General features: G+C 32.3%; 1 protein-coding gene across 1 annotated transcript in view; it reads left to right on the top strand.

Annotated features, from left to right (window-relative positions):
- The first annotated feature begins 23,136 nt into the window (after positions 1-23,136).
- The window catches only part of LOC126890119 (uncharacterized), a 33,315-nt gene continuing 30,760 nt past the window's right edge, over positions 23,137-25,691 (top strand). Inside the window, exon 1 of the mRNA XM_050658967.1 lies at positions 23,137-24,511. Coding sequence (XP_050514924.1) covers positions 23,137-24,511 — 1,375 coding nt within the window. The remainder of the gene's footprint in view (positions 24,512-25,691) is intronic.

Raw genomic sequence — 25,691 nt, 5'->3', positions numbered from 1 at the left:
ATTTATAAAGTAAACGTTTATGAAGCAAACTGTCATCACTTTTTCATGCAAAATTACCCAATAAATTTTCCCTTACTTATTTAAAAACATCCTGTATTGATGAAAAACATGGCTAGTTAAAAAAGTACCTAACTTTTTTATCATCCAATATAAGTGAATGAATAAAAAAACATAATGCTAAGAAAATATGAGGCTATAGTTGGGTTTTAATTTCAGTATGCTATTGCATGCTTCAATAATAAGTTAGCATAATGCTAGAATATTCCACAGAGTGAGAAAAAACACAGTTTGATTAGTACACCCAGTATACAATGACAATAATTAACCTGTCTAGCAACAATATTATTAAAGCAATATTTATAAAGAATAAGACAACTTATTAAAATAAATCACTTAAATCGGACAACAGGTTTAGGAAATTTAAGACATTAAAAATGATCAGTTTTTAAGGTGGTGCGTTAATTTCTCAGAGAAGTGTATATCGTTAAAATAATATTTCGGTTAATATTTCGGGATTTTGTTTATACGATATCCAGCATTTTCTCTATTTTTTCTCTTATTATGATACTGAAATAATAGCCGCGCTGTTTCGGCAAATTTTTTTTGGCCGAGTGACAAATTTTGGATGGCACAGTCAGCATAAACAATACATAATAGTCTCACTATAATTATGTATACCGATAAGATTTCTGGTGTTTGGATTCCTAGAAAACTAATAATGAAAAAAATTAATTATTACTTATGTACTTATTAAGTATATTTTCTATTAAAGGTGACACATTTTTAAAAATTTTGTATACGATACAGTCGAACCCGCTTATTGGAATAGCCGTCGTGCCAAGAAACAGTATTCTTATAACAGGGATATTCTAATAACCGATCATATAAGCCTAGTAAAAACGTTTTGGGACCTCAAATTTCTATTCCTTAAACCAAGATATTCCTTTAACCGGTATTCTAATAAGCGGGTTTGACTGTATTCGATATTACTGTAGGCATCGTAACGCAGGAATGTTATGTTATGATTAGAAGATGACTATTATTTTTGTCATCAGCTGTAAATCTTGCTGGTCAGGTGCGATGACTACTTAATCATCAGAGAAATGAAGTATTTATAAGCTTTCATCGTTTAATGGTATACCCACTAAAGAACATGATCTCCTCCATTTTTGCTGTGCCTCATTCAGATTTTGAAGAGTGTGGGAGCTAAACTGCAGCCTTAGCAGAGTTCGTAGGTCATTAGTTCATTCATTACATGGTTCATAAACTTTCGTCAAGTTCACGAGTATTAAATGAATTGGTCTAACCCTAAGCATTCTTTTTTAATTTGGTTGGATTAAAGTGTATACGTACAAATACAGGGTGTTTGGCAAATAATGGGCCATAGCTTAACCTTAGATTCCTGAGGTTAAAATTAGTCGATTTAAGCTAACTTACCTTAGTACGAAAGTTGATAATAAATGAAATAGAGGGTGTCAAAGTTAAACTTTTATTTTATTTATTCTTGAATATTTCCTGACAGGCATGAGCTAACAACAGGAAATTTGGTAATGCCACATACGTCTTTCAGCGCTGATTTAATACTTTTAATTTTGTTAATTCCCCACTCTATATACTTTTTGAATCAACATTTTTATTCCCTTAATATTTTTACTTAAAAAAGATATACTACATTCATCTCGCTAAACTTAACCGTTTTCGAAATAAACGGATTTTATTTCTGCGATGCAACATATTTTTGAAGTTACTTGTCTTTACGCGCGATATGAGGGTGAATTTTTATATGTTAAAACCTACGATCCCGGCGCATGAGCATTATAACTTTGTTCTGATTGGATGTTCAAATGACATGTTAAAAATTATCCAATATGGCAGCTGTAGCGCAGCTGTGGTTTGAATGGTTGACGGTTTGGTTATGTATGGTTGTTGCGTTTTAAAATTTGTGGGAAGAGAAACAACAAAGGTTAGTTAATAGTTATATGTACTGCCTTTTTAAATAGTTTTCATATTAATGTTTTAATTTATGTATGTATCAGGCCAGAAAAGGTGTGGAAAGAATATATTAGTGTTTTTAAATATATTTCTCTACAAACGTGTTAAAATGCAATTTTTAGGACTCCATAGGAGCGTTAAAAATGCTACTTTAAGGCACTAGTGCTTTAAAATTTTTAAGGCACTGCAGTTAAAAGTGAATTGTCAAATTGTGAAACGTCAAAATATTTATAATTTCATTCATTAACATTAATATTAATAATACAACTTGCGCAATTTGAAAAAGGTGGTTTAAAAGGTTTTTTATTATAATTTTGTGTCTGTGAATTTGTCTTCCTTGGGCGTAAAATAATAAAACATCTATTTTTATATTTCACTTGTCACCGTGATGTATAATTATGTATATCTGAAAGGTAAGTGCATGCGGCTTGATGGCCTTGTTGGTAGAGCATTGGACCAGAGATCAAAAAATCGCGACATTGCGGGTTCAAATCCCGGACGATTCATATTTTTTTCTTTTTTTTTTTTAATATTTGGCGTTGTTAAGTTTTGGTTCATTTTTGGCAATTATTGTTAATTTTTTGTATTGTAACTGTTAAGTAGGTACATTTATTTCGGTGAAATTATATTATAATAGAAGTATAACTTCTTACGTGCGTACAAAGTACACACACATTCTTTTTTTTTGCATAATATCATTGTATTACACCCGAAAAATAAACTTAAAACCATAATAATTGTGCAAGTTCTTATATTTATGTTATTTTATAGCAAATTCCATTAGAAGAAATTTGTGATACTTTTTTGGAAATTATTATGGCTTTAAGTTTATTTTTCTGATGTAACTACAATGATATGCAAACAATTATGTTGCATCGCAGACTTAAAATGCGTTTATTTCGAAAACGGTTAAGTTTAGCGAGATAAATGTAGTATATCTTTTTCATATAAAAATATTAAGATAATAAAAATTTTTATTCAAAAAGTATGTAGAGTGGGGGATAAAAAAAATAATGAACGTATTAAATGAGCGCTGAAAGACGTATGTGGCGCCCTCTGGGTAATACATCATTTTTGGTAGCTAATTTAGATTTCTCGTCCCAAAAAACTCTCGCTTACCAAATTTCGTGTTGTTAGCTCATGTCTGTCAGGAAATATTCAAGAATAAATAAAATAAAATTTTATCTTTGACACCCTGTATTTCAGATATTATCAACTTTCGTACTAAGGTCAGTTAGCTTAAATCGACCTATTTTAAGCTCAGGGATCTAAGGTTAAGCTATGACACATTCTTTACCAACCACTCTGTATATGGTCGATGTAAGTTTGCCAAACTCGAAATATTGCTTGCTGTTTCAGCTGCAGTGATTCGTATTCGTTATTATTTTATCCCTCTTGTGTTGACTTCCGAATCTCTGATGATTCTTTCTAATCTTCTTCTTCTTCTTTTTGTAGAGATATGAATGTCTGTTTTTTCAATGTGCCTCCAGTAGGTTGTCATTCCATCGTTTTCGTGGTCTACCCACTGATCGTCTTCCTATTGGAAAACCGTCTCTTGCCATCCTTACTTCTTTGTTGTCATTCGGCTTACGTGGTCATTCCATTCTACTCTTCTGTTTCTTGCCCAGTTATTTATGTTCTCCACCATGCATCTGCGTATTACATCTGTAGTTCTAGTTCTGTCCCATAGTGTCTTACCTTCGATTTTTCGAAGGGTTTTCTTCTCCGCTGTTTCGAGCAATCTATCTGTCTTCTGTCTTCTCTGTGCCAGGTAGTGTTTCTGCCTCGTATGTCACTATTGGTCTGATGACTGTTTTGTGAATTCTGCCTTTCATTTCTTTTCCGATATTTTTATTTCTCCATATTGTGTCATTCAGGCAACCTGCGGCTCTGTTTGCTCTATTCACTTGATCTTTTACTTCTGTTTTGAGCTTTCCGTAGCTAGAGAGTGTGGTTTTTAGATATTTAAACTCCATTGTTTGTTCTGCTATTCCATTATACATTTAAACACACGTTATACACTTTAACAGACGCTAAAATATCTTACCTATCTAATATTTAAATAGGTTGTAATTAGGAGTAAAAAATATAATAACATCAATTATCGCTAAAAAAATAATCAGTAGTAATTGCACAAGAGCTCTAAAATTCTATATGAATTTTAGAGATCGAGTGCAATTTGTTGCGATTATTTCATGAATAAAACTGTTCAAAACCAAAATTTTATTGTAATTTATTTATGTAAGTACAAATTAGTACAATTAAACACACAGTTGTTATAAATATGTATTTGACGGTTGACAGTCATCACTTTTATAATTTTTAAAACATTTGTCATTAATGTCACTGAATGTATTTTTTCGTAGCAACGAAGGGCATCTGACGTAATATGCTTGACGACGGGCAATTATCAAAAAAGTATTCAGTTTAAGTTAGATTTCTGTAGCTTTCTTTTGGTCAGAATCTCCTATGAATGAAATAATCAGTAGTAATTGCACAAGAGCTCTGAAATTATTGAATTTTTCCCGAGTGACACTTTGACAGTTTTAATTTCACGAGCCGAAGGCGAGTGAAATTATGTCAAAGTGCTACGAGAGCAAAAATTCTATATTAATTTCAGAGGTCGAGTGCAATTTGTTGCGATTATTTCATGAATAAAACTGTTCAAAACCAAAATTTTATTGTAATTTATTGTACCATTAAACACACAGTTTTTACAAATATTTGACGATTGAAAGCCATCACTTTTATAATTTTTAAAACATTAATTGTCATTAATGTCACTGAATGTATTTTTCGTAGCAACGAAGGGCATCTGACGTAATATACTTAACGACGGGAGATTATCAAAAATTATCGATTTAATTCAGATTTATGTAGTTTTCTATTGGTCAGAATCTCCTATGAATGAAATAATCAACAGAACATACTGTAGCATAGTCTGACGTTACCATTTATAGTCCAGGAGCCGAGGCTTTTCACCTCGTAATTTTTACAAAATGGATCGATTTGCTTGAAAATTTGAGAATAGGTAGTGGATACTCCGAGGATCAAAATCTATATGATGCCGAAAGGCGCTTTTACCATGGGGGTGGTTGCCACCCCATCTCGGGGTGGAATTTTTTTATTATATTTTGACCACAAAAGTTGATAAAAACATTAATTCTAAGCAAAAAATGTTTTATACATTTTTTTGATAAAATTAATAGTTTTCGATTTATTCGCTATCGAAAGAGTTAGTTTTATATCGAAAAAATCAATGTTTTTCGATAACACTCATTTACAATTCACTCAATTTTTGTCATAGAAAAAAAAATTTTAAACCAAGTTCTTGGGAATTAAATAACCTACAAAATCATATTTTAACATTTTTTCGTACTTATCTCTAATGCTAATATTTCTATTCTGAAGAAAATGGCATTTTTACCCAACTACAAAAATTCGTTATTCGCATTTAACTCCAGTTTTTTAAAAACTAATCATTCTAAGCCAGTCAAACTTCTAGAATCTATTAATAATACATAAATAAAGAAGAATGAATAAGGGAAATTACTAAAATCACTGCTAACTTACATTATTATGCTTCCAATTGAATTTCTCCTTTTTTTTTTAAATATATTGATTTTTTACCCGTAACTTTTTTATTTTTTATCTTAGAAAGTTTGGTAAAAAAGTAGGTAAAAAAGTTTGTAGGTTTTTACAACGTCCATAAGCCTATTAATATTAAATCTTTTTAAAATCCTCAGTCGCAAAAAGAGGTGACTTTGAAAGGGTTGGTAAAGGTGGTTTTTGTATGTTATTACAAATTTTAATTGTCCATAGCTCACTCAATTTTTGCCGTAGAAAAAATTTTTGCAAACCAACTTCTTGGGAATTAAATAAGCTACAGTTTCATATTTAAACATTTTTTCGTATCTCTGATGATAATCTTTCTATTCTGAAGAAAATGCCATTTTTTCCAAACTACAAAAATTCGTTATTCGCTTTTAACTCCATTTTTTTAAAACTAATTATTCAAAGCCGGTCAACCTTCTAGAAGCTATTAATAATATATAAATAAAGAAGACCAAATTAGGTCAATGACTAATTTTAATTAGGGTGGTGATTAGGAGGATTCTTCCGATCACTTTTTCGCTGAAAAAAATAGGGACTGGCATTCTTTTAATTATGTCACTTAATTTTTTAGCTGAAGACTGTTTTTTTATTTCTGGAGATAGATATTATTTTTAAATACTTTAAATTAGTTTGAAACAGTTATCCTTGAAAAATGCATAGTTTTCCCGTTTTTTGACTTTGAAACTACAATATTTAGCATTTGACGAAGAGGAGTTAACATATAATAAAGTATAGCTCGATTACTATTGGTCTTAAAGAAAATTTAAGCAAATGGTCCTATTTATTTTTTTAAAAGGTAAATTTTTGTTAAGTAAAGTTGTTTTGATAAAACGAAAACTTTTGGAGTTATGAGCATACAACTTATTAAAAACATTGATTTTTTCGATATAAAACGAACACTTTCAATAGCGAAAAAAGCGAAAACTATTATTCACTTGAACATACTAAAAGAGAGAATACATCAACCTTCTCTCAACATCTTAAACAAAACAACCATACTCTCAATATCCCTGATAACGTATCCCTAATACATAACATTCCCGATAAAAACTTTCTGAGATTGGACCTATACGAGGATCTTGAAATAGTCAAAGAGAAACAGAGAAGTCCAAATTGTGTTAATCGCCATGTGTCTTTCAATCGTGACTTTCAACCGTTACATCGTCAACTTTTCTCATAAATTACATTATAAATCTGTTTCTTATATTACTTTATTTCTCCTAATTATTCGCATCTACCAATATTGTTCTATTTCTTTCTTTTCTCTTCTTATTCACACACATCCACATGTTCACTCAATTTTCGATAATCATCTAATCCTTTCTTCAAAAAAATTTTTCTTCTCCCAAACAAAGCAATTTCAACTATATCCGCAACATCCATTTGTCACAACTTGTACACAACTATATCTATTCAATATATATCCCATTCTCTCCACATCATCTTTTCAAACCGTTTTTCGTTTAGTGTCCAATCATAACTATTTCAGTCTAAACTAAATCAACCAATAATACTGTACAATATATCTTTCAAGTTTCACACATCTAGTAGTTATTCCATTCAGCCAACCTTTAATTCATCATTTGGTTTGTTTGGTTGCCTGGTCTCTGGAGTCCCCAGTCTCTCAATAATGTTCATTAGTCTCAATAGTGATGTCAAATTTACTTTATATACCACAAACTCATCTATCTCAAATAAACACAATTTTTAATTTTCTCATATACTCAATAATCTTACTCAACACTTATCTTCATCTGACCCCACTTTAGTTGTAGCTCAGACACTTTTATCCAAGTTATTAATTTTTCTTTGCCCTAGATGTTATTTAACATAAAAGGACATAATAAAGAAATTTGGACTAAGCTTGTAATACAACCTTTTCAGTCTTGTAAATTTGTGTTGATGAACCCATCTATATTTTATTAATTTATAAATAAGATTTTGCATTTACAACTTTTTCAGCATTTGATATCACGACCTCTATTTTGTCTCTAGTTTTTCAGCCAGTCTCTCAGCCATCATTTGTGTTGGTTCACAAATATAAATTATCTAATTTCAAAACATAAACCATACATTACATTATCTGTATGTTGTTTTGCCTACCTTTCTTCATCAATTTACGTACACTTCATTGATGATTGTGGGTACTCAAATTCCCCCCTTCTATTTTACATCTAGATAATCTATTCTCACTAACTCTTTATTTTTATAATTCCAACACACTGATGTTAGCTGTTATCATTGCTTGTACTATAAACAACTATAAATTTAGTAGCTGTGTAACCAATTTTTCATGATACTTCAAGTTCCATTGACAATTGTTGTCTTGACATCAGACAGATTCGCTTTTGATATCTCACATCTTAGTTGCCTGTCAGCTCTTGTAACATAATGACCTAATTTGTTACCTTTGACCCACTTACAACGTGTGGGAGTCATATGTTATCCTAGGGCCATATCCTTAGGGATTATATCCATCCTTTGGAATTTGCTATGTTAGCATTTTGATGTGACTTTTAGTCCATTTTTGAAAGGCTTTGACCTTCGTATTTTTTGGTTGGCTCACCATGTTCTTGTAAGTATAACCAAACTTTGATTCTACCTTGGTCATCACTTTAAGTTCAACATTTTGATAATTAATATGGTTATACTTATTTTAGGCAACACTGATGATGCTCTTTTTAGAGCGAAAACGTTCTGTTCGATGTTTGTAGCCCTATAGGGCTTTTTAAAATAATATACCTTTTACCAAGACCAAAATTTTTTATTAAATTTTACTTGTAATTAATGGTATACAGCCAGCTACAGGAACTTCTTCCTAGTGGATTTTCGAAAACTATTAATTTTATCAAAAAAATGTATGGAACGTTATTTGCTTAGAATGAACGTTTTTACCAACTTTTGTGGTCAATGTATAATAAAAAATTTCCACCCCCGAGATGGGGTGGCAACCACCCCCATGGTAAAAGCGCCGTTCGGCATCATATAGATATTTATCCTTGGACTATCCACTACTTATCCTCAAATTTTCAAGCAAATCGATCCATTCTGTAAAAATTGCGAGGTTTAATCCTATTTCAAGCTTCATTACTTGGACTATTATATCAAATAACTAAATTAATATTATGTAAAATATTTCTTTATGATCCATTCAAAACTTATAAAGAATTTTACTTAATACTTACTTCCCGAAGGACCCTGAAGGATTCCTGCTGTATACGTCATTCTCATATTTCTCTTTAACTTCAAACTATTTGGTTACTGCCGCTTAATACGATACTGCAACCTGCAATGCATGTATATACCTGTAAACATAGACGAAACTCCACAGCTCTTTCTTTGAAACTTTTTCTCATTAAAACACAAAATGCGCTATTCGAGTTTCTAAGCGGAAAGACTGAATGAATAATTAAAAGTTCTTTTTTTGTTTTTCTGCAGTTATTTTTCGCTGTTGTATACTGTGTAAATTCAGGAAGATTTAACGAGATAACTGATTGTTTCACGATAAATTAAAAAAGTTACTAAAACACCCGCTGATGAGGAAACTTTAATTTATTTTTGTAAATTAATAGTCACTAAAAACGATATTCAGTAAGTTCTTTTGTTTTTCCTTAGTTCAGGCGGGACACTATCTGTATTTGCCATTTGGGCATGAAATTTTTATACCAAATATGTCCTTTCAATCAGTACCGGTGCTAGGGTATACGGCGCCCGCCTGCAAAACTACCATAGGCGCCCTTCTGTTTCTTTTAAATTGGTATTTTGTATAACACCAGCAGAAGGAAAGCTCATTTGGCGCCCCCCAAACAGGGGCGCCCGCCTGTACTGCATCCCTTGCAGGCCCGTTATCGCCGGCTCTGCTTTCAATAAACTCCTTCAAAACTCTGGAATCTTGATGAACACCACCAACTTTCTTAGAAAAAATTAAAGCATTATTCCTGGTATTGCTTTCTGCACATACGATGACCTCTATACAGGGTGATTCATTAAGAATGTCCATTCTCTGAGTTGTAGATTCTAGACCTAGAAATATTAAGATGTAACTCAAATCACTTAAATAAAATGTGGCTTGTTATTGAGTTACAGGGTGTTTTGTTTAAAAATATAATACATGTTTTTACTCAATACTTTAAAACTATTAAGTATTCATATCCTTGTCATACTTGGCAGAAAGTGTAGGTAGTATAGACTTTACTAAATTGTGATAAATAAACGTTTCTGACTAGTTTCAGAGGCGTACGACAGGGAATAGTGAATGATTGACCCTTCCCAAATTCTACGCCAATGGCGGAATTGCCATTTTAGCGCAATATTTAGATTCTTTATACATGCAAATAATATAGAGATAATGTTTTTTTTATGTAAATATGTTTATTTACAATCTACATCATTAAAATAATATTAAGTAAATTTGTTCCATGTTTTTGGGCATGAAGAAGAGACTTCCAATGATGTCTCATCTTATTCTATTTATGTTTAAGTTTTAAAATAGGTCTTGAGGCCAGGTTCTATCTAGTCTCCTTATGGCAGGGCCATTATGGAATAATTCCCTTACTAACTCATTGTCATGGTGAATGGTACGCTCATTTTGTGACTCCGTGGCTCGATTGATTTCTTCTCTGATGAAAGGTATATTTAAGTCTTCGAGAAATGTTTATTAGTTACGTACCATGGTGCATCCACTATTGATCTTAAAACTTTAGACTGAAATCGTTGGATGATATTCAGTGAAGTTGACTTTGCACAGCCCCAGAGGTGTAGTGCGTAGTACCAAATAGGTTTGAGTATTGCTTTGTACAGAAGAATTTTGTTTTGGATGTTGAGTTTTGATCTGCGTCCAAGGAGCCAATGCATTTGCCGGAATTTCAAGTCTAGTTGTCTTCTTTTGGTTGGGATATATTGTTTCCAAGTAAGACGTTGGTCAAGATGGAGGCCAAGGTATTTAGCGTCTCTTACTGTTGGTATTCGTACATTTTTCATTCTTACAGGTGGGCATGTGTTGTGGCGGTTGGTAAACGTTATTTGAGATGATTTTGTTTTGTTTACTTTTGTTCGCCATTTTGTGTACCATTCACTGAGTATGTCCAAATGGTGTTGCAGGTCTTGTGAGGCTTGTATGTGATCTTCATTTACAGCTAATATTGCTACGTCATGAGCAAAGGAAGCGATCGTAGTATTATGAGACTCTGGTATATCGGCTGTGTAGAGTGAGAACAGCAGCGGCCCGAGAACACCACCTTGTGGAACTTCGGAGTTAATAGGACAGCTGGATTGTTGGTCTTTGAATTTTACTGAGAAATATCTATTTGATAAGTAGGATTTGAATAGGAGGAGATATTTACTAGATAGTGCTAATTTTACTTTGTAAAGCAGACCTCTGTGCCAAACTTTGTCAAACGTTTGTGAGATATCTAGGAATACAGCGTTGCAGTATTTCTTTTCTTCGAGAGTTTTTGGATATTTCATTTACTATTCGATGGACTTGTTGTGTAGTAGAGTGATTTTCTCGAAAACCAAACTGATGTTCTGGTAGTAATGTTAGGAATTCATGATCTGCGTATATTCTTTGCAGCAGCAATCTTTCAAAAACTTTGCTAACGATTGGGATAATGTGGATAACGATAGAGATAATGTGGAAATATTTTCTCGTGTGTGGAAACATTATAGAGATAATGTGGAAACGTTTTTATGGTAACATAATGTGGAAACATAATGGAAGCCTTTTTCTAGAGATAATGTTTGAAAATAACGGAACGTCTAAATTTTGATGTTTTTGTAGTATTTATTCTTTATACATGCAGTGTCTGCGTTGTATTTGCATCTCGGGCAACGAAACTGTCAATTTTGCTGATTGGACAAAAGTGAATGGCACGTTGGTACCAAACAAAATGACGGATATTTCTGCACCAAAAGAATTACTTAAAATGATATTTTAAAATTTCAAAAAGAATGTGGCTCAACTTGTGGGTGTCGTAAACTTGGATTATATTTCAATCAATTTTGCGATTCTTGCTCTGGTGATAGCTGTCAAAATTGTCCTCCTGTCGACCAAGAAGAAGAGGAAGTTGATGCAGAAGAAATAGACGAATTTGAAAGTTGAAGTTAAATTATTGATATGTTCTTTAAAAATCATATTAATTTTATACTTAGTTTATTGTTGTAAAATAAATATTGTTCGAAGTTTAAAGTTTAATTTCCCTCAAACGTATATTTTTATGGGATACAAATTTTATAAATGTGTAAATCATTATATCATAAGAAACAATTAATTTTCATTGTCTTAACGAATTCCATTACTTCAAGCTTTCAAAATAGTTATTTATGAAACAGTTCGTGAACTATGCTTTTTGCGAACGCACGCGATTTTTAGAGCACGAGCGACAACGGAGCGAGTGCTATACATCACGTAAGTTCGCAAAAAGTACTTCACGCACAGTTTCATACAATATTTTATCTATGATAAACAAATAAAAAAACTGCAACTCTTCGTCACTGGAATTCATTTCTATTCTACAGTTTTTAGAACTTTGACATTTAAAAATCCTAACTACTACTTTCAAACCACAAAACTTTCAAAAATTTTGTTGTAAGTCATTGCTCATATTGTCATCACCATGACAACGCGAAAGTTAGGATATTTGATTATATGAAAGTGTGCCAAAAAACCCATTGAAAGTGTGCGAAAAAGTAAATCCCATTTAAAATACATTGTTACTTCACGCACACTTTAAACCCTTCACGCACTGCTATCTATAAAGTCAGTTTTCACAAACTAAAAACTTATACAGTCGGAAAAATGAAAGAATACCCATGAACGAACATATAAAACACGCTGTATTTTCCTGTCACAGTGTCACAAAGAAAATTGTCCAGTGCAAGAACATGTAACAATGATTATTACATGTACGTGCGCTGGCCAATTTTTTGTGTGACACGGTGACAGGAAAATACAGTGTGTTTTATATGTTCGTTCATGGGTATTCTTTTATTTTTCCTACTGTACATAATATGACATAGAGTAGATAAAAATTTTTGCCTAATTTTTATGATAAGGGGTAGTTTTAGGGGTTGAATCAACTTAAAAACTTGTATGCATCAGGTTTTTAACATGTTTAAACATATTCATGTGTCTATAACTGCTTCCATTTATTAATTTTCAATTTTTTCCTAAGTTTGATTCTTAGGGGTGGTTTTTGGTGGTTGCATTATTAAAAAAAAATAAATGTCAGATTTCTTGTACTTGAAGCAAAGAAATTCTCCTATTACGATTTAAAATACAAAAATTTCCTGTTTCTTGATCATATTTTTGAAATAATCTTTGTATGAGGGGTTGTTTTTAAGGGTTGGTGAGCTGTAAAATATCAAAATATTAAAGTCATGATTCAAAACAATCAACATTTAACATATTTGAACATAATTATAGCCCATTACCGCTTTAATTCATTAGTTTTCAATTTATTCGAGTAAAAAGTAGTTTTCACCCCCTTAAAAATAAAAAACATACTTTTCGACCAAGTCAGGTTTGAAGAGGGGGGCAAAATGAACCCAATTCTAAATTTTTAAGAAGGTCGATGAATGCAATTATTATTGCGAGGTTTGGATTTATTTTAAGCTTGAATGATTGTACTACTTTTGACATATACCCTATTCCACGAGCATACGCCTGTTTTGGATTATTTCGACAACGAATATTTTACTGTGCAAAATAAGAAGAACGAAAGTAAATTGCAAATTACATTGTTGTTTATTGGAATAATTATTAGCGCCATTTACTTTCGTACTTCTTATGTTGCACAGTAAAATATTCGTTGTCGAAATAATCCAAAACAGGCGTATGTTCGTGGAATGGCCCATAGTAGGAATAATTGTCTCGTCAAAAAGTAAGTACAGATTGCTTCGCTGTACAGATTCAATAACAATGGAGACAACACGCAACTCTGTCTAACACCTCGTTTGCTTTCTATAGTTTCCGTTTCGACATTTTCGATTCCAACCTTTGCTTTTTGATTCCAGTACAGATTGACAATAACCCGTATATCTGTCCACATTCTTTTCTTTTAAAATTTCTACGAGTGTCTGATGTGGTACTCTATCAAAAGAGTACAACATCAGAAATTAAATATCATCAAAATGAGAGCATGTGACTGAAAAGGATTAATACCGACGGCAATAGCAGAATATTTTAGAAAAATATACGAAAAACACGTGGTGGTGTATATGAATAATAAATTCTGACGCTGGTACGCGAGTACTATTGATTTTACAGAAAAAATTTCAATACATAAATTGTAGGAAACTTTTTCTAGTTTAATTTTGTACCTACATTTTTTATCGTAAAATGCGTCGGAAAGCAGATAATATCTGTATATGGGAAGCATACTATCCTAAGTCCAATTTTTCAGAAAAATACATTATTGCATAACCGGCATCGGAATACCCTATTTTATTCAGGGGAATACTATTCTAAGTCCAAACGCTTTTAAAAACTAAATTAAACAAGAAACTATGTATACTATGTCCAGTTTGCTTTAGAGGTATATAATCTTATCTGGACTTAAACTTATATTCCTCCAAATGAAATATTATAAATTGGATCCTAAGTCCATTATAGGATTATATGCTTCTCAATGAAAATACATCAAGTACATAATAAAATATGCACTTGTCGAGTGCATTTGCTTAAAACTTAATATTTTTTAATACTTTCAAATTAAATGCGTAGTATAATCTTTAACTTCACATCAAGTGGTGACTGTTTACATTATGTATTAATTTTATGGTTTACAGACTGCCCCAATTTATTGCGTTTACGAATTTTAGAAAAGGGATTTAATTTTTACTTGACTTATTAGATTGTACTAAGCAGTCCTTTAACGAAAAAGGGTGAATAAGGACAGTCAGGAGCATTCTGAATAATATTATAAATATATCTTTTATAAAGGATTTACTGTTTATTTTTTTTTAATATAATATTTAGTTTTTAACCTAGCAGCATACCAAACAGATTTAAGTCGAAAGCGTGTTATTAAGATTATTTGTATTCAATTCAGTTTAATTCGAACCAAACAATTTTAGACAAGGTATTTAGTGAGTATATGTACAGTGTTTTATCTCTTTAACAATGGCTTTTCGTAAAAGAACTTTTGAGGATCTTAGATTTATCGCTCTGTGATATACCTGCCTTTAAACACAGACCCCAGATTACGGAAGGGTAAGTCTTTATCACTAAATTATTATTTTTCAGTCAGTTGAGAAAATATAAATGAAATGTTTATTGCTTTTCTAAATGTTAGTAAAAACATCTATTTCTGATTTCATTGTAACAAAAATATCTATTGAAGGTGTAGATAAAGAAATCCTCCCACATCAAGAACTTGGCGATAGATGCGGCAAAGATGCAGTCGTCAAATCAGCTAGGGTTACAAAATAAAAGCACTATAAACAAAGTTTCTGGGTGTTTAGACGCTCAGTTTCTTATGGACGCCAGTTTCTTATGGACCTGGTCCGTAAGATAGGGGTGATACAATGGATCCGCCGTAGGAGGTCTAAGTGTCTGAAGGGCTCACAAGTGGGCACTGCCCCGATGTACCATAACATACCATACCATAAGTTCTGTGGTAAATGCCTTTGTAGTAAGATCTTTATTAAAGTGACAGCGATGATTCAATAAAGGATAAAGATTGTCAACCAGATTCAGACACTGATTCAGATGAAAGTGAAGGTAGATTTCTTGCATCTTTATCGGCATTGCCAGAAGGTGTACATCTAATGCTATACAAGACTGTTTAACGAATACAGTAGAAGAGACTATAAATCCCAATAATTCTCTGGTGACCAAGAGAAAAGTTGTCAATAAAACAAAAATAAAGCAGAGAGGAACGAAACGGACACGACATTTTCTTCACTGGAAGGCGAATCAGAGAAAGAGAAATTATGCCGATGGAAGGGCCTATGTTAGTGAGAAGGGTAGGAATGTTTCTTGCTAAAACTTAAAATTACCATGTGGAATATCTAGGCGCATGAAAAGTAGTTCAAAATTATCTGAAGCTCAAAGGGAAGATATTTTCAAAAAATATTGGAATGATACAGCAGACCATAACATCAAAAGGCACTTTATATTATCTTGTGTCCAAACGAAACCTACAGAACGACATAGGTTGCGCTCAGGAGATAAATCTTAGCTAAGATCAAATACTTTAATTTCTTCTTCTTCTTCAAGTGCCGTCTCCTAATCGGAGGTTGGATATCATCATCACTATCTTTACTCTATCCACCGCTGCTCTAAAGAGTTCTATAGAACTGCATCTAAACCAGTCCCTTAAATTCTTTAACCATGACACTCTCCTTCTTCCTATACTCCTTCCGCCTCTTATCTTTCCCTGTATTATCAGTCTTAGCATTTCATATCGCGGTCCCCTCATTACGTGTCCCAGATATTGTAACTTTCTTATTTTTATTGTGTTTATTATTTCGCATTCTTTACCCATTTCTCGCAGTACTTCCGTGTTCGTTTTCCTCTGTGTCCATGCTATTCTAAGCATTCTTCTGTAACACCACATTTCAAATGACTGTAGCTTATTTATGTGTTCTTGCTTTAATGTCCAGCTTTCAAGTCCATATTGTAGTATCGAGAACACGTAGCATCTCAAAGCTCTTGCTCTCAGTTCTAAGCTAAGGTCTTTGTTGCAGAGAACTGTTTTCATTTTTACAAACGCATTTCTTGCTATTTCTATCCTGGTCCTTATTTCTGTTGTTTGATCATTTTTCTCTGAAATCCAGATTCTGTAATTAACAATAAATGAACTTTAGTATGTAAAACTATGTTCTTAAACACGTTACGTATTTCACACCAAGTAATAAAGGGCTATGAAGCGCCAGATGTTGGGTGTCTCCCTGAGGGACCGAATCCCAAACGAAGAAATACGTCGTAGAACAAAAACAGCGGACGCCGTCGAAAGAATCGCGTCGCTTAAGTGGAATTGGGCAGGACACGTCGTCAGATTGTCAGACAATCGATGGACAAAACGTATTGTCGAGTGGAGGCCAAGAGAAGAAGCACTACGGAGCAGAGGACGACCACCAACCAGATGGGCTGACGATCTGAAACGTATTGTCGGCAACTGGATGCAAGCCGCACAAAACAGAGAACGATGGAAAGAGCTGAGGGAGACCTATGTCCAGCAGTGGACGCGTACGGGTTGATGATGATGAATAAAGACTGCTTTATCGCTAAAGCGACAGGATGGCGGCATGGTTTAACGGGATCTCAGGAGAACTCATGAGACAAATAATAAGACAAAACAATCAATTATTGATTCTGTAGTATCACAGAATCAAGAATGACGTGTAATTTTCAAACTGTGTGTTCATCATCCAGCCTTCTGCATCCAAAGTTGAACATAGGCCTCCCCTAATTTCTTCCAGTTTTGCCGATCTTAGGCTTCCTGCAACCAATTTCCAGCAATCCTCTTGACGTCGTCTGTCTATCGTGTCTATCTCCACACTGTAATTTTGTAGGTCCACCTCCCGTTCTTCATTCTGGCTACATGGCACGTCCAATTTCACTTCAGCCATGCTACTCGCTCTATGACATCTGTGACGCCTGTCCTTCTGATTTCTTCGTTTCTGACCCTGTCTCTGAGAGTCAGTCCAAGTAGTGACCGTTCCATTCTTCTTTGGGGCACTCTAAGTTTGGTTGCTGTGGCCTAGGTTAAAGATAATGTTTCGGTGCCGTAAGTCATGGTTGTGTGTTAGTTGTATCTAAATAAAATAAATAAAGAAATATTGCCGAGTTTTTTACACAGATAACCAATTTATGAGGACTTAGTATACATGTATTATACATATAAGGAGTCTTATAATTTAGAGGTAATATATCCTAAGTCCATTATTTTATTATCTTTAAACCTTTATTATACTTTCATAATACTACAGTAAACTATATATAATACTATTTTTAAATACCGACAATGGTTCCCGCTAAAATTATTAGTTACTTATCATTTTTTGCAAAAACATAAAATGTAATGTTTAAGTGCTCCTCCTGTAAAATTATGAAAATGTGACTTAAGATAGTATGCTTCCCATGTACAGATATGTATTCCCAAAAAACTGTTATTAGTCGCCATTTTTTCATTATGGCGGAGCGAGCGGCGGAGATATGAGGTAGCAAAGTTGAAATTCAAAAAGAGCATACGGAAATCCATAAAATAACAAATTTTTAAAACTACCGTAAAACTTTCAATGTAACCTCCCATTTTTCGACCAAATGACTGAATTAATATTGAATAGGAAAATAATAAATCAACAAGCGACGTTGTTGACCGTTCTTCGTGCTATTTACTTTTCCACTATGACCTTGAATTCCCTGGAGGATTGCGTGACGGTGTCTTACGGCATGCACCAGTTTTCATGATAATACGCAATGTTATCCAGTAAACTTGACGATTCCTATCTTCATTTGTTCGAGTACCCTATTGGCCCCTAGAGAATCGAATCGATAAACAATTTCGATAATTCAGGTTCATAAAAATTATTTATTCGATGTTGTGAACAAAGTACGGTTTTAGTTTGCTCTTTTTATTTACTGTTATTTTAAAGACCATATTTCTTCGATATACAGAGTTCTAGACAAGAACTAACATCACACCGTGGTTTTGGTGTAATAACTCATATTAAATTTGGTTAAAATGTTTCATTGTGTTTAATATCATTTAAGTCATAAACAATATTGTATTTGATAACTTTTGTTATACAGGCTGTAATAAAAATACAGGTCATAAATTAAATTAAATATTCTGGGTCCAAAAATAGTTCGATTAAACCCAATTTACCTTAGTACAAATATGCACACAAAAAAAGTTACAGCCCTTTGAAGTTACAAAATTAAAATCGATTTTTTCCGATATATCGAAAACTATTAGAGACTTTTTTAATGAAAATAGACATGTGGAATTATTATGACAGGAACATCTTAAAAAAAAAAATATAGTAAAATTTGTGCACCCCATAAACATTTTATGGGGGTTTTGTTCCCTTAAACACCCCAAACTTTTATGTACGTCCCAGTTAAATTATTATTGTGGTACTGCTAATTAAACACAATGTTTTTAAAAGTTTTTTGCCTCTTAATATTTTTTCGATTAACCAGTTTTAATCGAGATGCGGCTTCTTCTTTAATATGTTTATTTAAAAATTTTATGGGGGTTTTGTGCCTTTAAACCCCCCAAATGTTTGTGTACGTTCCAATTAAACTATTATTGCGGTACCATTAGTTAAACACAGTGTTTTTAAAACTTTTTTGCCTCTTAGAATTTTTCCGATCAGGCACCTTTTAGCGAGATGTGGCTTCTTTTTTAATTTGGTTCAAAATATACCTCAAACTGTAATTTATAAATCAATTTTCATTATTATTACTAGGTCTCTATAACCGTACTTAACAGTATACAATAATATGTGGTGGATTTGACAAATATTCAAAATATCTCGATAAAAACTAGCTTTTCGAAAAAGTATTAGGAGGCAAAAAAGTTTTAAAAACATTGTGTTTAACTAATGGTGCTACAATGATAATTTAATTGGAACGTACACAAAATTTGGGGGGGGGGGGGTTGAGGGAACAAAACCCCCATAAAATTTTTATGGGGTGCACAAATTTCACTATAATTTAATTTTTTTGTTCCTGCCATAAGAATGCCACATGTCCATTTCCATTAAAAAATCTCTAATAGTTTTCGATATATAGGAAAAAATCGATTTTCATTTTGTAATTTCAAAGGGATGTAACTTTTTTTGTGTGCATATTTGTTCTAAGGTAAGTTAGGTTCAATCGAACTATTTTTGGTCCCAGAATATGTGATTTAATTTATGACCTGTATTTTTGTTACACCCTGTATAGTCGGTTCGCTAAACTCAGACACAACTGGCTAGTGATTGTCAAAAAAATAATTACTAAATTGTTATCTAATAATTACTAAATAGTTAGTAATTTTGCCAATTTTGGCAAAATTGACCAAAAACAAAAAAATTCCTACTAAAATCACTAGCCAGTTGTGTCTAAGTTTAGCGAATCGACTATACTACACACAATGTTATACACACAAAATACAATCACTGATATGGTTATTAATATTTTTTTCCTTCAATTATACACTTAACTGCAAAAGTTTTGTTCCACCAAAAATTATTCCCATTTTGATAGTTGATTTTCTCATAAACAGATTAACAGATTCCATTATTTATTTTTTATTATTTTAGATTTTTCTTTGGTAATTTACACTGTTCCCAGCAGTGGTGTCATGGCAAAATTAGCAGTGCCGGAACGCAGTGCCGAAACGCATTGCTAATTTTTGTTTCCAAAACCCAAATTCTATATTATTTTTTTTTTCTTAACCAGTGCGGGAACGGCGTTCCCACGCGTTCCCACACCATGACACCACTGGTTCCCAGAACAGTGTAAATTACCGAACCAATTACCAGTTTCCCACTTTTGTGAAACAAACTTCTCTTTTGGGCTTATACCAAGTGGAAGAAAGGAAATGTTTTTCTTATGTTAAGTTTGAGACACCCTGTAGGGATAACAAGGGTATAAATCGATCGAAATCATGTTGTAGTCTCATGTTTTGTGAACATTTTTTTGTGTTTTTTTTTTAATTTCTGACAATCTCTTTCAATTCATTGACATCTATAAAAACAAACAAAATGAACGGTATTATTTTGTAGCAAGTGTTGAACTAAAATAATACTAAATTAACAAAAAAATAACAATTAATAAAACTTTAAAAACGGGAAGAAACATTACGTACCTAAACTAATATCGCGTATTTTCCCCTTTACTTCTAATAACAGCTTCACATCGCCTAGGCATGCTGGATATTAAGCGTTCTACTTGCTTTTGGTCTATGAAGTTTCTAATATCAATAACCACAGTGACTTGCAGGGAGGCAGGAAAGGACTGACAAAGTCTTAATAATTGTCTACCGGCAATATCCTGTAAGTATTCAATATGATTCATATCTGGACTATGAGGTGTGCAATTCAATATCTAAAGATTTACTCCACTTAAATATTCAGTAACAGTACCAACACGCGATACGTGAGACCTTGCATTGTCATGCATTTAGATGACATTATTTACTATGAAAGCTGAAAAAGGATTAACTTGTTCAAAGAAACAAAATTTCTGTAATGTACCTTTCGTTACTTAATGGGCGTTCACGTAAAGACACCAAATACACTCTTGCTGTCAACAAGGAAATTACACCCATAAACATTATAGAACCTCCATTAAACAATCTCGTCTCTCCTATGTGGAACTGTGCATACTATTCACCTGGTCGACCAATAACTAGCGTCGATAAGAACTGTTATTAGAAGTAGAGATATAAATACGCGATATTAGTTAATACGCCAGTCAATGAGAGCAAGAGCAGGATATTACCTCAGAATTCTATCCTACTGCATGGCTTTTAATGAAATTTTGGGAATTGCCTCTACTTATCTCCTAATTCAAAGCCTACCCTATGCTGATGTGCGCTTTTATCTTAAGGGTCGTTCCCACCCCTTAAAGGGGGTGGAAATTTTTTTGGTCAAAATAACCACTGAAGTGGCTAGAGAACCTAATTCTAAGCAAAAACTGCTGTATAATTTTTTTTGAAAACTCAATACTTTTTGAGTTATTCGTGGTTGAAAATTGGCCATTTTCATTGAAACGTAACACCTTTTGGAACGGTTTTTTGCGATTACCTTAAAAACTATGCATCTAACTAAAAAAACTACATAAAATATTTTTCTAGCTTATAAAAAACAAAGCGATTCTATCCTTCATAAATCTTTTAGTTATAATACAAAAAGAGAGTAAAGAGAGGTGAAAAGTAGGTGAAAAGTGTTTGTTTTTAAATCGGTGTATTCAACTTGAAATAACAGAGAAACGGTTGATTTTAAGTGTAAAATGCTACCAATGCTTTTTGTAGTGCTTGAAAAGACCTTTAAAATGAGCAGTATTAAATGTGGATTACATTCAAACTAAGCGTGATATGCTGCAAAATTTGATGACTAATATATTTTAAGAAATAATGAGAAGTATATTTAACCCCTCATCCACCAGAATTTAAATGCATCTACAATACCTTTTATTATAGAGTTATTTCTATGTTCAAAAAGTTGAACGGGTTTAAAATGAATGGTTTTCGAAAAAAATAAGATCAGATTATTGAGCGCATTTTTAAATTTTCTTAAAAATCTTGCTTTTTCTCCATGTAACTTGAAAATGATATGAGATACAGTAATTGAAAACAAAAACAAAATTTTTATCTAAAAAAACCTACATTTTTATATATATGTATCTCTTTTTGTATCTCTTGTCATTTTCGAGTTACATGGAGAAAAAGAAAGATTTTTAAGAAAATTTAAAAATGCGCTCTATAATTTGACCTTATATTTTTCAAAAACCATTCATTCTAAATATGTCCAACTTTTTGAACATAGAAATAACACTATAATAAAATGTATTGTAGAAGGAACACGATGCATTTAAATTCTGGTGGATGAGAGGTTAAATATACTTCTCATTTTTTCTTAACCCGCCAGTGGTCGCTATATGAGATTTTCTCTCACGATTTCAGCAAATTGCACAAAATTTTTTTTCTGGGAAATTATACGCTCTGTAGTTCCTTCTAGTCTCTTAACTATCCTCCCTCGACAATCTAATAGACTCGTCCGCTTAGATAGTGACTCAGTTGACCTAATATCACCCAATTGTTGAGTCAGCGCGCTTCAAGTGAGACATTCTCTCATCAAGCGACCACCCCCGTTACGAACTGTACATAAATGTATGTCCGTTGTCATAAATATTATAAACAACACATTGAAAATAAAATGCAATTCCAGCGAAATTTCTAATTTATACAGACAAGGTAAATTAAACTTGCAAACTAATAAATCGAGAACAGTGGTGGTAGACTTTAGTTCTTATTTGAAGAAAAAGGAAATTCTAAGTGCTAGAAGACAATTAAGAGAAACAAAAATATTTGTGAATGAAGATCTAACGAAACATAGGTATTCATTATTGAAGAAGGCAAGGAGTAAGTTCGGGAAGACTGAGGCATGGAGTTACGATGGTAGAGTATTTATAAAGAAGAATGATGAAATTAAAGTGATTACTTGCGAATCGGATCTTGACAATTAACGTGTGTGGGCTACTTTATACTCAAAGTTTCTGTAATGTGTATATTAGTGACTGATAAGTTTTTGTTGATAGTAATTTAGATATATTAATTTGGAACTTAAATTCGTTGATTTTGGTTTGTAGTTTATAAGAGGATAAAAATATTGATGTTGTTAATGAGTTACTTATAGAAAAACTGGATGTTTTAAATTATTTCAATTATTGTTTTAAGTTATTTGGTTTGTCAAAAATGTATGAAAAGAATTTACTACGGTATAGTAGAAATAAAATAGGTGTAAAAAAAATATATATTAAATAATAAATATAATATGATTAGGATTTGATATCAGGGGACAACTCAATTCATGACAGGGATTCACATAAACTTTCAGAATTGTAGGGGACTTAACACGAAAACTGCGGAATTCTATAAAAATTGCTTGGAAGGTAATTATGATGTAGTAGTAGCTGTAGAAACATGGCTTCGGGAGGATATGGTTGATGGAGAACTAATTGATATAAATGTATTTAACTTATTGAGATCTGACAGAAACCAGGAGATTTCTGGCAAAACTAAGGGAGGAGGAGTATTAATGGTAATAAAAAAGGAGCATAAGATTTTAAAAGTAACACAACATTGTTCATCTTTTGAAATTTTGGTTGCGGATTTAAAAGTTAATAACAAATTAAGTATAAAATTAATTGGAGTGTATATTCCACCAGATTGTAAATTACATGACTATGCGAATTGCTTCGAATTGTTACAAACACATATTACTGATATTAATAACACGTTTATTTTTGGCGACTTCAATATTGCAGAAATTAAAGGAACCGAAAATCTAGATTTTACTAATGGAAGTGCTAAGTTTAAAAGTATGATTGAGTTTTTAAATTTTAATTCATTTTTGCTTTATAACAATGTAAAAAACTGGCAGGGCAAAACTTTAGATCAAGTAGTAGCATCTGCAGATAATATAAATAGTTGTAAGGTATGTCAAGAGCAGTTACCGTTAGTAAAGGAAGATAGATTACATCCATCTCTGGAAATTCAACTTTCATTTACAGTATCAAGTTTTAGACAAACAGATAAGTTAGTTGGTAATAGATTTAATTTTAAAAAAGCAAATTTTGATTTGATGTGTGATTTGATGAGAAATATGACGTGGGAAGCTGTAACAGAGGAAATAGAGGTAGATAAAGCTCTAGATATCTTTTACTCAAAAGTACTTAATATATTTGAAGGATCTGTACCACAATATAATATTTACAAGAATTATTCTAATTTTCCGAAATGGTTTACGCCTGATATCAAAAAGTTGCTCAAACAAAAAAATAATTTTAGAAAGTTAAGACATGTTTCAATTTATTTTAACAATCAATTTATAGAGACCAGAAAAAAACTGAAATCATTAATTAACATAGAGCACAGGAAATATATACGGCAAATTGAGGAAAATATAGAAAATGAGTTTAACAATTTCTGGAATTTCATTAATAATAAGAATTCTAAGTCTAATCAAACAGAAATATTTTATTTTGGGGGTAAAGAAATAAATCAGAGTGATACTGCTAATGAGTTTGCGAAATATTTTGAATCTGTTTATTCTACCGACATTTCTAGCTATAACACTAATTTTACAAATATTGTTAGTAATAACAATGTTTTGAATTTACCATCAATAACAAGCGTAGATTATGATAATGCAGTCAAAAAGCTGAAACCAAAGAAAGCTGCCGGTATAGATGGCATCCCCCCGTATATTTTAAAGGCATGCCAAGAGTGGTTAAAGTTACCATTATTACATATTTTTAATCTAATAATAACTTATTCAAAATTTCCAGAAAAATGGAAACTATCTTCAATTACTCCAATATTTAAGGCGGGTAACAAAAGAGATATTGAAAATTATAGAGGAGTCGCTATTATGTGTGCTCCATCAAAAATTTTCGAACAAATATTGCATGCTCATGTATATAATCACGTCAAAAATAGTATTAATGATCATCAACATGGTTTTATGTCGGGTCGCTCGATAAACACAAGTTTTATTTCATTCACCGAGTCTGCAAACAATGCGTTAGAAAAACAATTGCAATTGGATGTAGTGTATACGGATTTCGAAAAAGCCTTTGATAAAGTAAAACACGATGTTCTTTTAAGAAAGTTATGTAATTTTGGCTTATCTGATAATCTAATAAAGTTATTTAAAAGTTATTTGCAGAATAGGAGTTTTGTTGTAAAACACAATGGAAATACTTCTGGTAAATTTAAGGCTAACTCGGGAGTACCACAAGGGTCTAATCTTGGACCACTTTTGTTCTTAATGTTTATAAATGATTTAGCAAACGTCATCCAGTATTCAGATTACTTATTATTTGCAGATGATTTTAAGTTATTCAAAATAATTCAAACTGTTAGGGATTGCGTAATGATTCAAAGGGATATTGAGAACATTTTATTATGGGGTGACAATAATAAGATCAAATTCAATATAAATAAGTGCTACGTTATGTCTATTACCCGTAAAAGAGAACCAATAGTATTTGATTATTTAATAGGACTGAATGTTTTAAAAAGGACCAGTGAGGTCAAGGATTTGGGTTTGATTTATAATAATCAACTGTCATTTGCTACACATATTGGTAAAGCTGCAAAACGAGCGAACCGTATGCTGGGTTTTATATGTCGACAAACTTGCGATTTTACTAGTATTAAGGGTATAAAAATATTATATAATACTTTAGTTAGACCAATATTAGAATTTGGTTCCATTATTTGGGGACAACAACCTCAAGTACATTTAGAGGCACTAGAAAAAGTTCAGAATAAGTTTCTTCGTTATTTGTATTTCAAAAAACATCATCGATGGCCTGATTATGGAACCATAAGATCAACCATGCTAAGGGAAGAATTTGA

Source organism: Diabrotica virgifera, chromosome 8, assembly GCF_917563875.1.
Source record: "Diabrotica virgifera virgifera chromosome 8, PGI_DIABVI_V3a".
Taxonomy (NCBI): Eukaryota; Metazoa; Arthropoda; class Insecta; order Coleoptera; family Chrysomelidae; genus Diabrotica; species Diabrotica virgifera.
The sequence above is the reverse complement of the archived record's forward strand: the minus strand, read 5'-3'. Positions and strand labels throughout refer to the sequence as shown.